Raw genomic sequence first — 17,250 nt, forward strand, 5'->3', positions numbered from 1 at the left:
TATGGAACCAGTCATCAATGGATGAATGGATTAAAGAAAACGTGGTATACATACAAAATGGAGCTTTATTCAACCATAAAGAAAAATGAAATTATGTCATTTGTAGGAAAACAGATGAAACTTGAGAACATTATGTTAAGCAAACTAAGCTAAACTGGGGTCAAGGGTTGTTTTCTCTCGTATGTGGATAGTAGAGAGGAAAAAAGCAAATGGTAGGCAAGATGGATCTCTTGGAAATTAAAAGCAGATCAGTAGAACAGAAGGAAAGGAGGAAAAGGGGAAATACAAGGGAATGATACTGGCCACACTGTTTTATTGTGTATGTAGAAATATGTACCAACAAATCTCACCATTGTGTACAATTATAATGCACCAATAAAAATATGAGGAAAAAAACCTCAAAATATGATGTAGGTAGATTGAAAAGGATAGGTAACAGCATATCATACAAACATTAATGAAGAACAAAAAACAGAAATGGGTGTATTAATTTAAAACAAAGTAAAACTTCAGAGCAAACACAATTCCTTTAGTCTAATTCTTTTATGGTTTCTATTTCATTGTTGCTCTTCATGTAGTATTTTCCTAATTTCATTTAGTTATCTATTTGCGTTTCATTTTAGCTTACTTAGTTTACAATTCCTTTAGTCTAGGAGTGAGGTTACTTAATATACGAAGCAAAATGCATTGAGTTAAAAGAAGAAATAGCAAAACACAGAAATGTCATATCTATTATTTTAGTTGGGAATTCAACAATACTCCCACTTTCAGGAATGAACAGAATGACTAGATAGAAAGTCAGTGAGGAGACATATATTAAACCACAAGGGGGCAAGTGACATAGAACATTCACCAAGGTAACCAGATCCAGAGTCATAAACCTGAAAACATTAAGGAGAACTAAAAGCATTGTGTTCTCTGGCCATACATAAGAAATCAGTAACAGAAATAAAACAGGAAAACCTCCCAAATACTTGGAAGTTAAACAACAGACTTCTTAATAATTCAAAGGAAACTTATGAGAATATACAAGACTAGGGTGCAGTTGGGAGGGAAATTTAGATCCTAAAATGCTTAGAAAATAAGTTCTTGAACCAATAATCTAAGTTCTTTTTTCAAGAAACAAGGAAAGGAAAAGCAAGATGAACCCAAAGCAGCAGAACAAAGGGAGAAAAGGGATTAGCAGCTTCCAGTGGTACTGATCCAACTTGGGAGTCAGGCCTGGGGTTTTGGTGGGGACTGCTTGCTTTTCCTCCAATGACTCCACTGCTCAAGAGCCAAGGCCCTCTCATGCTCTGCTTCTTGGCCACTAATTCTCAACAGATGCTACTGTGCTGGATGATGACCCTAACAAGGCTCAGGTATTCAGCAGCATCCTAAGTCTCCTATTTATGAAGAAGTGAGCCAGGAGAAAGATGTAACTTAGCTTCACAAATGTTAGGGTCATGATGAATTCAGAACTCATAGTGTGATTTCCTGTGCTATTGGGAAAAATTGGTCACAGAGCAGGAGGGTGCTCTGGTGATCTACATCAGCTGCTGCTAAGCCAGTCATCAAGCTCTGAACTTTTCTATTACTCCTAAGAAACTGCCTTCCAATCCATTATACTGGAGTCATTTTCTTTGTCCCAGAGTACTGTTCCTATACTTGGGGTACACATGTGGAATAGGTTTGAGGACAGCCAGCCAGTAGCCTAACTGTATGCTCTCAACAGTCTTGGAAATAAGGATTGCCAGTGTGTAGGACTCAATAGATAAATTTAAACAGCTCATATTCCTACTTGGAGGAGAGAGAAGAGGAACAGAAAAGGGCAGCAGACAGGAGGCAAAGGGGGTGCAGCAAAGAGAATGGATAGAGAAGGAAGAGGGAGGAATTTAAGGATGTGTGCTTAAGGTCCCCTCGAAAGCTCTGCCACATTCCCTCTGCTGGTTACCGGCTTCTCTCTATAGTTCACAATGCAATTTCCTACACTAAGACATGGTAAACCCAATCCTTCTCTGCCAGGACACATGGTACGTCACAGAGAAATTATGAATTAGGTGACTTATTGGTACAGGTCAGTACCAAGTCAGTGTGAAGACACTTTGTTGGTGGCTGTGACCATGGAGGCCCTAGGCAGATCTAGCTAATTCTTCATTCCTCAGACTCTCGAAACATGTCCAATCTTAGAAGTCATCTGGGAGCCTTACAGAAATTTCTAGGTCTGAAATCTCAGTTCAGTAGGCCTGGGAGAGAGCCAGATTTTTTTTTTTTTTTAAATAAGCATTCTGGGTCATGCATAAGGGCATGGATTGGGGTAGTTAGGAAGTACCAATGTGGCCCAAGGTCAAGCCACTCTGAGTTGACTAATTTTGTTTGTAAATATCCCATGTTTTGTAAAAAGAAACTCTCCTGCATTGGACCTAAACATTTATATGTTAATTCAGTACACATGTTTAATGAACTAAGTTTTTTACCTATGCAAGGAAACCCTGGTATTCAACTAAACTGAGTATCTGGGGGCCCATGCCCATGCAAAGGGGGAACTGGTTCCGTGGGCTGCATCTGTCTGCAGGAGGCTCTCTGTTCAGTCCTGGACCCTGTGGTCATTCTTCCTCTACTGCTGATAGCCTTTTTTCACTTAATTCAATATACTCTGTTAAAAACAAAACAAAACAAAACAAACAAACAAACAAAAAAAACAACTTGACCTTTTTAGGGTCAAGCAGAGCATTCTCTCCTGTGACTCATTCATCATTCCTTTGCTCAAACAGCAGGAGTACTCAAGTGATCTGAACCTGACCACCGGCTGTGCAAGAATAGGGCTCAGCCTATCCAGCTGAGTGCTACTTTTGAGCATGGGCTCTGGTGTGCCTCCCACCAGCTTCTGAGAGCACAAGCTCTTTAACCACTGGGAACTGAATGGAGTGGTCTCTGTTACATCATCTGGATACTCCTGCTGTGCCCTTCCCTCTTGCCCATGGCTCTAAGGTAAACCAGGAATACAGTGCATTCAGGAAAAAACACACATACATTTTACTCTAAGCAGACCAACAGTTTACTTGGATCAGAAATGGCTTGTACCCAGTCAAGAAATACATGGCAATGTGCTAGTGGTACTCCTCCAATTATCAGTTTTATCCAACAATTTAGAGAAATACAGAATTTCAACATTAAGATGAGGATATATACCAAGGAATGGCTATATTCAAGTTCACAGTTCTTTTTTGAGGAAAAAAGGATGCTAACATTTAGGGTTTAGTTGTTGCACAACTTCCACAACCATGAAAAGAACACTCTTGAGTTCTCCTGCTTGCCCAGACCAAACGAAGCCCCAGCCGAGCCACCAGACCAAGTGTAGTAGTCAACCTACAGAGGTACGATTATCATTTTAAGCCACTGAGTTTTGGGGTAGTTTGTTACATGGCAATAGCAAATCACAACCTCAGCCTATTTGTTCCTAAATTTCCAAGGCCAGTGCTGTGCAACAAGAACATATAATTAATTAAACACTGCACTTAACAAATAGTTATTGAGCATATACTGTACTACAGACTGCCCTAAAAACAGGAGATGTGATGTTGATTCAGATGGAAACGATTCTTGTCTTCATGGAGCACATTTTGTTTCAACTGTGATGAATTCTGTTAAAAAAAAAAAACTCTTAGTAACACAGAATGATGGGTGAATTAAACACTATGGTGTCAGTCCAAAGAGAGAGAAAAGATAAAGATAAAGATCCAGGCATATGTGGGTAGTTACTCTGAAGTAACAAAAGTGGCATTACAAATCTGTGGAGAAATAATGAACTAATTAATGAATGATACTGGAAAAAGAAACTTTCCATTTAACAAAAACTAAAACTGGATTCCTACCTCAGACTACACAGACACACAGGAAATCAAAATTCCAGCTGGATTAAAGACAAAAGTATGGAAAATATTACCTTTGTGACTTCTTAAACGAGACCAAGACTCTCAAACCACAAAGGAGATTGATAAGTTTTACTACATAATAATTAAAAACTATAAAAATAATACTACTCTAAATAAAGTTAAGACAACTGGTACACTGACAAAATATTTTATATATATATGTACATGTAAAACAATGGATTCATAGACAAAACAGATAATCATTATTTCAATAAAAAAAGATAACCTGGTAGAAAAATGGGGAAAAGATATGAAAAGGCAACTTGCAGCAGAGAAAAACCAGTCAGTTAACAACTTAATCAGACCAAGGTCTAGTAGGTTTGTTTCACCCACCTCAGCCTCAGATGCATGTTGGCACCACCAGTATTTATGGCAGGAGTCCATAAGTTTGTTTTCTGAGACCACTCACTTGTGATCTGGAGACCACACCGACTCAAAAGCAATTCCAAATAACTCTGGGGACTTGTTAGGAGAGGCGTCGTCATTTTAACAAAAAAGAAATAGGAAATCCTTACCCAGGAATATTTACTTTTTATGGTAAACCTTGGGCTCAATAATAGCCTCTTCATGAACACTTGATTTTAATGCTCATTCTGCACACTTTTAATACATGAGAGGGAAACCCGAATGCTGTGAATCAACTCACACGTTGGGCAGCCTTTACAACTCAAACTAAGTTTGGGCACCTGTGTATTTCTCATACACACTGATGGGAACAGACCAAAAAAAACAAAAACAAAACAAAACAAAAAAATCATTAAAAAAAAAAAAAAGCATTCTTGAAGAAAGTTTTAATTAAAAAAATCAAAAGAAAAACTGAACAGTGCCTAAATCTTTATTTTTCATAACCTACATTTTTTTCCAAATTAGACAGTTTTACACTGAATGACACAAAAGGAAACTTAAATTACCAATAGTTTACATGTAAGCTTGATTCCAGTCTTAATGAAAAGAAGTAGAACAAAAAGTAAACCCTCAAGAAAGCTTCCACATTATACTTCTGTGACTTGGCAGCTGTTAGTACTCCTTGAATCTTCGATTGTCTGCTGCTTTCCATGTTAACAGGCTACAAAGCACACAAAACCCACGAGTATAGCTCACTGAAGGGGACACAAAGACAGGTATGCACCATCAGTCACCTGTTGTGATACATCGAACCAGTTTTTAAATGTAAACTGCAAAAATCCTAATACAGCAACATAAGACATTTTTTGCCACCCACTAGTGGCAACCAGTGATGCAATGACAGGAGGGACTGATCAGAGACATCATGACACCAATTCTTAGAGAGCGACCACTCAAAATTCATGTCTGGTGACACGGGCCAGATTCTTACTCCTATATTTTCCAAATGATAAGTATCACACAATTTTACAAGTTAAAATGTCATTTGTGACTGCAGTATTTGATTCTATAACTCAAGATACTTCCGAGAAAGGAAGGAGTAAATAAAAAGTATGAAAACCACATATCATTAGCTGTATGTGACACAGCAACAGTCTGCATGCGCCCTCACAGCTTCCTATAGTGATAACTCCCATTTTCTATCTGAATGGAAAATCTTAAGGTATTATCAGAAAGGTCGTTTTGTTTTTTGTCTTGTTTTGTTTTGACATGTAGCGATTTGGCATATCACCTTTGCTTAATTAAACAGAGTGCTATAAAAGTGACATCTGAGCATAATTTCAGCTCTTGATGCCAGACGGTCACTGGCTAAGCAGAAATCAACAGTGCACTGACCTCCTCTAAATGGCAGAAGAACCCACCAGAACAGCACCCTCACTGTCATGACTACCTACGCCAACACGTGCCCACCTGCTCTCCTGTGTGCAGCTGCTGACCTTTATACTTTCAGCTCATAAAACAAACTGAGAAACTATATAGCTGGCTACCTACACACATGGCGCTGCAATGCTTGCGCCTTGGGGAAAGGACTGCCCATTATTAAAAACCAGGATTCACCTTGTGGGTGTTGTGACTTGGGGATGAGGTGGCTATCAATTCCCTGGCCCTCCTCCAGCAAATATGTGACATGAAGGACCCTAGGTCTCAGAGCTCGCCTTTCCAGCTTTTATAGTATCTGTTAGCTTGGGTTTAAGAAATCAATCACTTCTGACTTTTTTTCCTTCTTGGTCAGTGATCTGACAACTATAAAGAAATTAATTCCCATGTTCCTTTAATGGGTATTTGAAGCCTATTAGCATTGTGTTTATTTCTATATATTTGAATAATGACAACTGCTCTGAAAAGAAACGGTCAAATACATCAGGCATGTTTTTTTCTGGCAGGATTAACACTTAGCAGTGTATTTTTTAATTAGATTTTTTTTACTTTCACTTGAATATCCTGCTAGTTTCTGCTTTCTATATTAATCTTCAAAACCCTTTCACATTAGATATGATTAACATGTACTTACATACTTTTTAAGAATATGAAAACATCTGAAGGCTTTTAATAAGACTTTCCACTTCCCTTTTGCAGCAAAGAGGCAGAATCAGTTCAACACACCAATATAAGAGGGGGGGAAAAAAACCTCAACAAATTAAAATAATGTTCAAACCACAACATTTAGTTTATCTACATCCAGCTCAACAGCAACATTTATAATATATCAATAATTTTTATCAGATTTTTCTCTGTAGGGTACCTTTTTAATATGTTCTGATTATTTACAACTGTACAAGCAAAGCACACTCCCAAGTGCACATATTTAATACAGTATCGACTATTTGCATTTACAGGATTTTTCAACAATCTGAAAAAAGATCAACTGTTGAAGATCTTTAAGGTATATTACAAAAACTACCACTAGTTCTTGTACTACAGTATGCTTACTCAGCAAAGCTAACGACAAGAGATCCACACCGGTAACTGAGTAACTCTGATCCACTCCTGCCAACCCAGGGGCCGGTCTCCATGAGCTCTAAGCTGTCTTATACAAAAGTTAAGGCAAAGTCATTTTCAAGTTTAAATAAAATTCAAGTCTTTAAATATTGGATGGAAATAATTTTTTTTTTTTTTTTAAAAAAAACCCTCAGTCTTGTTAAATAACATTTTGTGGAATAAACTGTATGGTTACATTTAGCAGGAAATATTTTAATGTCTGCGGCTTAGAATACTTAAAGAAAAATTTTAGGCATTTTAAAACAAAATAATTTATATTTAACTTTATTATAAACTTGCTAACTTTAGTGCATCCTTGTTCATCAGAAGTGCAACACTTCTAGAAGTGAATCAATGAGACCCTCATCTTGGAGGTAAAAAGAGCAGGAATTTCTGTCCTCCACCAGCCGAAGAGGGGGAAAAACCACAAACACCATTCTTTCACGGTTACATACTTTTAAATCCATGTGCCGATGCAGAGGTACAGGAAGACATCCACATGGAGCTGACTAAAGATGTGGACTCTTCAATGAGAGTGCTTAGGGGGACATGGACAGAAATGTGCACAGAGCAGGCACAAGGCCAGGAGCCAGGCAGCCAGCTCACAGGGATCAAAACAACATCATGGTACAACTTGTGGTAATGTGTCAGTGGGCAACAAAGTTTATATTTTCATTTAGGTTCTATTCACAATGTGCTTTGAATTTATTTTACATAATAGCCACTTGAAACTGGAGTGAGAAGCTGGTTACTTGCTTGCAGTACTTCAAAATTCTAAGGTGTCAAATCTTTCTAGGGTGCTCTCTGCAGGTTCATTCTGCCCACTAGATCAAAAAAAGGACTTTTTTTTTTTTTTTTTAAATCAAAAAGCTAGAATCACCTGTTAATGGTCTAGATGAAAACACAGCTCCATGCCAGTATGTTGGCGCCCTGACACTGACAGCCCCTTCCTCTGTGAGGCGGGGGCTGCCTCTGTCAGCGCTATCAGCCCTCATCCATCTGCTGGGACACTAAAGATATGCACTTGCAGACCAGTTATTAAAAAAAAAAAAAAAAAACCCCACAAAGTAGCATAGTTCCCTTAATTTAGAAAAACTCACTATATATAGCTTACGTTCAGAGCCACATGGAGGCATAATAAAAAATATCAATTTGTTAGGATAAATGCATTTTTCTATCCTGAAAAAAAATCAGACTTATGCATCACCTCCAGTTAAGCACCAACCTAAAATAAGGTTTATATTAATTAAATCCTGAAAAATAGATTTTTTTCAAGAGTGGGAGAATCCGACTCACAGAAGAAAAATAACTTGCAGGCATCCCATGGGCCTCACAGACACTGCAAACTCCTAACCAGCGACTCATTCTTGTACTGAGTGGGAAGAGTTTTGTTTGTGGTTAATACAGCTCTTTGCGACCCCTCCCAGGCATACAGTTTTCACTGAGGAGACTTCGGGGGAGTGTTCTGTTCTCTGTTGAGACGCTTCCCGACAGCTGGGGGTGAGGGTCGGCGCCCCGGCTGCCTCCTCTGGTCTTTGGGGGCTCCAGGAGTGGACTTGGGGGCAGAAGGCTCCCTGTATCTCTCCATGGGCTCAGTAAGCTTCTTTTCCTCCTTCCCACAACCAACAGTGTTTGGCTTTTGTTCTTTTTGGGGTTGTAATGGGGAGGAAGGAGGCTCTTTACTCGTTCTCTGACAAATCTCTGCATAACTGGGTTTTCGCAATTCCTGGAAACAGACAAGTGTGAAATTACATATACAAAATGACATTTCCAAGGATGACATGGGAAATCAAGTGAAAGTAAAAAGAAAGTTTCAATTGTAAGTAAATTTTCATCTTTACAGGTACTTTTACTTTTATAAAATGGGTAAAATTAGAAAAGGTATAGCAATGATGTGTGAACCCAATGTGGCCAAAGTCTGTCCACTGTGCAGCCTTTAAGAGTTCCTGGGCAATGTGGAAGCCTAAGAAAAAGCCTAAGGGGGAAAAATGATGCTTTAAGAAAAAGACACTAACACTACTTTCTTCAGCACATAGAGGCAGGCTTTCCAAGGTGCTCACAAGGGGGAGCCCAGCTGTCATACAGCAGCCCTCGCAACTTTTTTAAAATTTTAAACACATTTCAAATTAGAGGGCAGGAAATATAAGCTTAAGAACAACGAAGATAAAAGCAAAAACTTTGAAAAGTGTAATAGGGTTTTAAGGCATGCGGAATCATGATGGCTGAGCAAAAAAGATAATTAATATATGCTACCTACCCAAAACTGTGCTAATTATTTTACCCTATTAAAAACATTCAACCTAGTGGGCTAAAGGGCTTAACTCCTAACCTCCAAATCTAAACAGCTCACCCAAGCCCAAACTGAGAATGACTAAAGTCAGGGTAAGAGAGGCTATTCTCACAAAAAATAAATCTACCAGACAGGAAGGAAGAGCAACTGGAATCCAGAATGAAGATCTGCTAGTCACATAGGGTAAGAGCTCATCCATTTTTTTCTTTCTAGTTACTCTGCCACCCCCCTTTTTTGGTACTAGAACCCAGGGGAGCTTTACCACTGAGCTACATCCACAGTCCTTTTAATTTTTAGGACACCAAGTTGCTTGGCTTGGCCTTAAACTTGCAATTCTTCTGCTTCAGGTACACAAGTAGCTGGAATTACAGGTGTATTCCAGGTAAACCTGGAATATTCTTCTGTTTTTTATCACAGCGTAAATGCTAAACTGATCAAAATTTCTATGGAAGAACAGGAGTTGGGGAGTATTGTTACTACTCAAGAAACCTCTATCAATCCACACTGAAATGGAAGGACTCTAAGGTGTCATGAAGAGAAGTGACCAGGGTAGTAAGTGGAGAACTGTTAGTCAATATTCAGGGTATTTTGTACAGAAAATAATACACACAGATACACATAAAAAATGCATCACATTAGATTGGATTAAAGTGAGCTGACGGCTATGGCTGTGGCTCAGTGGCAGAGCACTTGCCTAGCACTGGGTTCAATCCTTAGCACCACATAGAAAAATAAACAAATGAAATAAAGGCAGGCTCTACATTTACAACTATAAATTAAAAAAAAAAAGTGCCTACATTACAAACGAAAATTTAAAATTAAAAAACAATAAACAACAACAACAAAAAAAAAAAAACGAGCAAGAGGGCAGTGCTGTGTCTTTTTGTCACACTAAAGTCTCTGTGACTGTTGGGGGAAGAAGACAAGAACAAATACTTACAGTGGCAGCTCCGTTCACTTGCACCGATTTACATGCGGTTGTAGTAAGGGTAGAAGAGAGTCTGTCCATGCTGTGGGTTTCTCTCTGCTTTTCTACCACCTTGGGATCCCTGTAAAAAATATCAGCCAGTATGTGAATTTGATGTGTCATTATGGGTCACTCAAATTAGTAAACTACACACTGTCAGTTGAACATTAATACTCACTCGGGTAAATGGGCTGGGGAAGGGGTTCGTTCATATGTTGCTGATACAGCACAGGAAGCCGGCACTGAGGGCTCTCTAGGGACCACTGCAGGTATAGTGTTTGTACTTGCATCTGCATTGAGGCTCTGAAAATCACCAGAGTAACAATTTAAGACAGGCTAAAGCAGCATTCATCAGATCTTTGGTAAAAAGAGGTAAGGATCTACCAATTAATACAAGGACAGAAACCTCAAATGCGTCTGCAGAGCCTGGTTCCTGTGTTCCTGTGAGGGGTACAAGCAGGGCTGAATGCCAAATACAGTTGTATATTCATCCTATCCTAGGAACAGAATAACGCCCTAACCCCCCTGAAAAATAGTCAAGTCAGCGTAAGGACAGAGAAGATGGTTCTCTCCAGCAAAACTGTCAAAAAAAAGGTCCAAGTTTTTCCTCTGCCTATAGTGCACTCATCCCTCTTCTCAGCAAATGCAGAAACTGATCTAGTGTCCTGGGCTGTCTCTTCTGCATTCCTATGATAATTATCTGCAAGCTTATTTTCTCAACTGAATAGCTATTTAACACCTCTTATTCATTTGATACTTGAGGACTCACCTCAGCCTGGCAGCTAATAAGCTCTCAAAGTCAGCTAAGTGTAGAGCTCCTAACATAGATGAATATGACTCATTCTTGTAACTTACTAAAATGCATTTGAGTACTTTGTGGTAAGTGTAGGTACTCATAGGAGTCCTCACTTGAGTTCACAACCTGGGGAAGCAGATGTGTTAATGTTCCCAGTTTAACAGGTGAGGAAACTGAGGCCTAGAACATTCATATTAATTTGTCTAAGGCTACAAAGCAAAGAATAAATAAATCCAGATCTTCTTACTTCAGTTAGCAACTCCTGTGCAGCAACTATTTCATACAAATTCAATCTTATTCATGTTGTACATAATGACATTGTTAGGTAATTTAAGAAAGGCAACAGGACAAATAAACAATTGGCAGAACTGAGGAATGCTAAAGCTTCCTTTTTGTAAAGGGTACTTAAATTCAAGATATGTTCAGCCTTGATGTCACTCAACAAAGACATATTACTGAGCTTGGAAAGAGCCAGAGTGACGCTCACAAGCCCCACATTAATAAAGGAGGGGTCGAACGTCTAACCTCTAAAGTCCTTCTCTGCAGCTCTAAAATCTGAGTGTCCAGTAAATGCAAGAAGCTGTTGGAGATGTACCCCTAAGCAGCAATAATGCAGACCATATCCCCTGGCCATGCAATCAGGCTCATATTTTCCTCAAGAGAAATGTTACAGAGAAACTCAAAACTCACAAAGCAGTAGCTACTGTTTCTGAACCAGGGTGGAGCCTGCCTGTTCTCTCTTACCCATCCTCTGGGGGAGCAGGCCACGTTTGAAAACCAGTGGTTAGGGCTATTAAATTGCACCAATTCTCTAACACCATTGTTTACTATAAGATCTAGAACCCTGCAATACACACAACCTCCAAGGTTAAAAACAGGAGAAATTATCACTTACCAATATGCAAAGGACTAAGCATTTCACCTGATCTTAGTCTCAAGATACTGCAGCAAAATCCATCTTATACTCTGCCCTAGTAAATGAGGAACGTTCACGTCCACTACAGTGGTTCTTAATGTGGGATGTGGAATGGTTCCTGCCCCCAAATCCAGAGCCATGGAAATTCTGCTGTCAGGTGACAGCAGAAAAGGTGGTGGTGGTGGATTACACTGGACAAAGATACACACAGGCGATTCTGATTTGAGAACTGTGGACTAGGGAGTGCCTATACTAAGGACAGCTTCAGCTCCTTGGGGGGCACACACACAGTTAACAGATGGGGAGAAAGCTGTTTCTTTGTAACTTTCACAGCCTTAAAACACTGATTCTGCAGCAGGACAAATCCCTACATAAGAATGTAGCAGGAGCGCCAGAAAGGAAGCGCCTTTGACCCAGGTAGCTGAGGCTGATCCTTGGGGTGGTAATTCCTGACACCTTGTATGGTGGCCTACAGTATCACCCAAATCTATTACATTATAGCAAAGTTACTCCAAGCTTCTTGCTACTTGCCCTATGGAGATTATTAGAAACTGTTACTTCTAGTATAATTCAGATTTTTCTATTTTATTCTGTTGTCCTGTGAAATAAAGGGTATCAAAATGACAATAAGGAAAATGCAACCTAGGTTTCCAATGACAGTCTACATAGCACACCGTACGCAGGTTCTACCTCTGACATCAGCAGATGGCAGAGCCACACACACCCTGGCCCTGGGTCCAACACTGACAACACCGTGTGTACTTTGCAAATCACTCAACCTCTCCAAACCTCTCAGGAGGATTTATAAATAAATAAATAAACAAACAAACAAATAAATAATAGCGTAAAGAGCTTGGCAAAGTTCCAGGCACCAATCAGTGCTCGGTGTATGTCAGTAACTGTTTGACTTGTAACGTCTTACTCTTTCTTTTGATGGTCCTATGATCAAGCTAGATAGCCTGTTTTCAAACAAGTCCTCTGTCTTCAAATTGCCAGCAGCTCCAGGTAATGGAGGAAAGTTGGAAAGTCCCAGTTCAAAGCTTGGTGATGGAGGCTTTGGTGGTGTTGGAGACTGAGTCTGGCTGCTCTGAAACAGAACAACACCCCACAAAGTCACAAGAGTGTGAAGAAAGAACACACAAGAGTAAGGCAAAGAATATTTGGATTATCACATCTGTCTGAAAAAAGTCTGCAAACAATGAACAATGGGCCAACATTTCCCAGAAATTTATATCAACAGGATTATTCCCTATGAGACCAGAATCCAGAAGAAATATGTCAGAACTCAAGTCAAAGCAGATTAAAGGATGAACATGGATCTAAGCTAAAAGAATACAACTATTTTGGGCATCCCCACCATGTCTTTAAGTGGTAGAAGTGCCTACTTTTAGTTTAGCTTTACTTGGTTATGTTCTCTCAGAACCAGACCTGTACTTAATTTTTTTAAAATAACACTTTAGTTGTAGATTAACACAATACCTCTATTTATTTATTTTCCATTTGCATTAGGCGAGCACTCTACAACTGAGCCACAACCCCAGCCCCTTAGACTTCTACTTATTAACCACTTGCATGCTCTCTACGATCCAGTAAAATGAACACAGTGCTCAAAATAATCCAGCAAAGTTCTAAGTTACACACACAGACACTGAGACCTCAAAGCAAGTTTTTTTTTTTGTTTTTTTTAAACCAGGGATTAAACCCAGGAGTACTTTACCACATCTCTAGCCCTTTTTGTTTTTATTTTGAGAGAGTCTCACTAAATTGCTTAGGGCCTTGCTAAGGTGCTGAGGCTGGCCTTGAACTTTTGATTCTCTTGCCTCACCTCCCAAGCTGCTAGGATCACGGGTTATGCCTGGCATTCAAACAGTTTTAGAGGTTTAAAAACACCTACATGTTTCTGAGATGAATGCCATTTCAAAGGATAAGCATTTTGAGTCTTCACAAAAAAGTTTCTAAATCTTAAGGGCAAGAGAAGACAGTATGTTGGAGTTACAAAGTGATTCGGACTTGACTTTGAAGGCAGAGTTTAGGATTTGAATGCTTATAGCTGAGGTAAAACTGCTGCTCCTGGTTGGGCTCAAATGTTCACATATTTGTACCTGTCTGTAAATTAAAGTATGCAGTTACAATTGGTGTATTCTCTACAATAAATGTAACACATGAGTTATATTCCTGAACTTCTAACTGGTTAACAAGTATGAACACATCAATCAGGAAAACAAAATAACTAGAAATGGAATGAAAATGCTTCAGAACAAGAGTGTAGAATATGGACAGGCAAATGACACTCTTGGTTAGTCTATCTGTCCATAGAGATTCACTAATAAAAAATGTAACTAAACAACATGAATTGCCTTGCCAAAGGATTAACCAAAAACTAGACTGAACTTATTACCGGGAGAATTTCTGAGTTCTATAAGAGAATGTATCTTTTGTGATGATAAAGCACACACGCAATGGCTAAGGGTGCTGAACCAAGAATTTTCTCAAGGTTTTTTCTAGTTCTCCAAGTGTGGAATTCTGTTATCTACAAGTCCACTGGATATCTTCCTTAAATGTCTTTATATACAATGCTGGTTTTGCTACAATATTCTCCTATCATTGGGGTTGAAAAGATCCCGCTTCCACTTTGAATATGTATATTCCACTTTGAATATATATATTCCACAGGACAGACTCTGTCTAATCCATTTAAGCAAAATGACCACATCTCATATACTTACCACACAAAAGAACTTATACTTAATTGGGATTTGTCCTGTCAATTATAGCAGAAGGCAATGATGTTTTGTATATACTGTGTAGATGACAAAATGTTTTGAATGAAAAGAACTGATGAACAAATTTCTATATTGAAGCTTATTTTGCTTGTCTAATGGCTCTAATTACAGCAGTACCTCCTTACTGATGATTTTATGTTCCAGTTTCCATTACCCATGGTCCAAAATATTAAAGAAAATTTCAGAAAAAAACAATCCATAAGTTTTAAACCATGTCATATTGAGTAGCATGATGAAATCTTGCACTGTCCTGCTCTGACCTGCTTGGGACGTGAACCATTACTTTGCCAAGTGTATTCATACTGTATATGCAACACACGCCTTAGTCACTTAGCAGCCATCTTTATTATCCCAGATTGACTGTGGTATTGCGGTGCTTATATTCAAAGGACACTTATTTTACTTAATGGCTCCAAAGTTTTGGACAGTGATGATGCCAATTTGGCTAAGCCACAAAGTGCTTCTCTTAAGTAAAACGGTGAAAGCTTCCAACTGAAAAATAAAATTGCATGCTGTGGTTGCTAAGATCAACAGTAGGAATGAATCTTCTATCTATGAAATTGAGAAAAAAAAAAAAAGAAATTCATACTAATTTTGTTACTGCACCACAAACTGCAAAACTGCAACGACAGTGTGTGTTAAGAGCTTAGTTAAGATAGAAATGGCACTAAATTATAGGTTTCATTATTATCCAAAGGTTCAGGCATCCCTGGGAGTCTTGTGATGTTTCCCCAAGGATCAGGGAGGGGGCTACTTTGTTCTAAATTCTACAATTAATTTATTCACACTGGGAACATGCCTGACACACATGTGTAGACCACAGTAATGTTTTAGAGTCAGCCTTTGGCTGCACCTATTCCACAGTGTGCGTATCTATATACTATAGAATAACAAAACAGTTAGCAATCTATATTTTTTAAAACTCCACAATTTTTTAGGCCACCAAAAACACTGGTTATTCCTTGTAGATATCACCTTAAAAGAAAAACTTTTCTGAAAGGTTCCTTCTCATGTTGAAGCCTTAACTCATCTGATTACCTGTCATGTTTATTTAGTATTAATGTCTTGTGAAAATGACATATGCTTGATGTACTCACTGTAAACTTCTCCTCTCTTTTCTTCCGATAGCCGAAGGAATTTTTCCTAGAGGAATGGAAAGCAAAAAAGGCTATTTTTTCCCCATTTGGAAAATTTATTGAGCATGTATTTATACTTACATATTCAAAGCATGCATCAACCAGACTTAATTACTTTGTAATCTTTCAAAGATGATTTTTGACTTTAAAAGCCCCACTTTTAAAAGGATAAACAAAATAACAACAAGGGTGTAGTAAAGAATTAAAACTGATATCTGGAAAGGTAAACATTAAAAGGTATAAAAATATATATTAAAATAATTTACCTAGTGGCTACTTAAAATTTTTGTTAAGATATGAATCCATTCAGCTGGAATGACAAGATGTAAATATAATGTTTGACATTGAACTACACAGATGAGTCATTCTAAATGTAGAAGAAATTCATCAAATGCATATTTTCTTATCATCAAAATTTCAAACACCCCAGATAACCTGTCCCATTCTTCCTCCCTTATACCTCTCTTCTGCTTCAGTGACTTCCCTTACCACAAAAAACACACAAGGCTATCTAAATCCCAAGAGTTTTCTCTCCCTACTGTGTGCTGTATGAAGAGTGTTCTAGATTCCTACCATTCAAAATTAGATCCCTGCATGCAGCAAGGCTATGCTAGGCAGCACTGCAGCTTATAACTGCATAAACAAACATTTATTAAGTGGTAACATCATGTAAGGTCTTGAGAACACCAAGATGGCTGAGATATTCCCACTTCCCTGGAAGGATTTGTGGTTTAACAAGACACCAATGAATTTCAGTTTATGATTTTATTTTTATTCATTTATCTTTTTTATCTTTTCAACTGATTACAAATTCTTAAAAATAACCTTACTTCCTTTATTTACAGAAAACCAAAAAGTGGTCTTACCTAAGATGACATTATTAATTAGAAGGATAAGCTTAGAAACCTCACTTTCTGTACCAAATAGAGACATTCTATGGACCCTATGGGGGACAGCCCCTTTTGGAGAAGTATAACACAAATATTTTAGGATTCTGGATCAAAGCCAGGCCATCATGCGGCCCGGGTTCGATCCTCAGCACCACATACAAACAAAGATGTTGTGTCTGCCGAAAACCAAAAAATAAATATTAAAAAAAAAAAAAAAAAAAGCCAGGCCATCTTTAATAGAACTCTCTCCTTCTGCAAAAAACTAATCCAGAATAGTTTCTGGCTATCTACTGGGCCCCAGAAGAGATTAAACTCCTGAATGTGGAACTAGTGACCATTGACTTGAGCTATCCATCATGGTTTTAGGACATGGATGCAGCAATCCACTATCCTGCAAGAACAGGGAGCATGGCTCCTCAACCACCAGTCCTTCCTTGCCCTCAATCCACACTCTAACCTCCAAAGGAGCTACAGATCTGGCTGGATGAGAGATGAAAAGGAACAGGAATGAGATAATCTCAAAAGAGGGGTGTTGGGTGAACAGTGTGAGCATCTGTTGCAGCTGCTGCTGAAAAGACAGGACCGCATGGAACCCATGTGGGGACAGCCCTTCACCATGGGTGGGTACAGCTCATCACAACTGTGGTGTCTGACCACAGTAGCTCCTTCATACTG

At 38.7% G+C, this 17,250-nt stretch overlaps 1 protein-coding gene across 2 annotated transcripts in view; it reads right to left on the reverse strand.

Moving 5' to 3' along the window:
• Window positions 1-4,731: 4,731 nt before the first annotated feature.
• Larp4b (La ribonucleoprotein 4B) overlaps window positions 4,732-17,250 on the reverse strand; it is a 65,307-nt gene continuing 52,788 nt past the window's right edge. For both annotated transcript variants that reach the window (XM_015495137.2, XM_048812599.1), the window contains 5 exons: window positions 15,647-15,692; window positions 12,689-12,853; window positions 10,233-10,357; window positions 10,028-10,136; window positions 4,732-8,523 (listed from right to left, as the gene is read on the reverse strand). In XM_015495137.2, coding sequence (XP_015350623.1) covers window positions 8,236-8,523; window positions 10,028-10,136; window positions 10,233-10,357; window positions 12,689-12,853; window positions 15,647-15,692 — 733 coding nt within the window. In that variant the 3' untranslated portion in view covers window positions 4,732-8,235. The remainder of the gene's footprint in view (window positions 8,524-10,027; window positions 10,137-10,232; window positions 10,358-12,688; window positions 12,854-15,646; window positions 15,693-17,250) is intronic.

Source organism: Marmota marmota, unplaced genomic scaffold (genome assembly GCF_001458135.2).
Source record: "Marmota marmota marmota unplaced genomic scaffold, marMar, whole genome shotgun sequence".
Taxonomy (NCBI): Eukaryota; Metazoa; Chordata; class Mammalia; order Rodentia; family Sciuridae; genus Marmota; species Marmota marmota.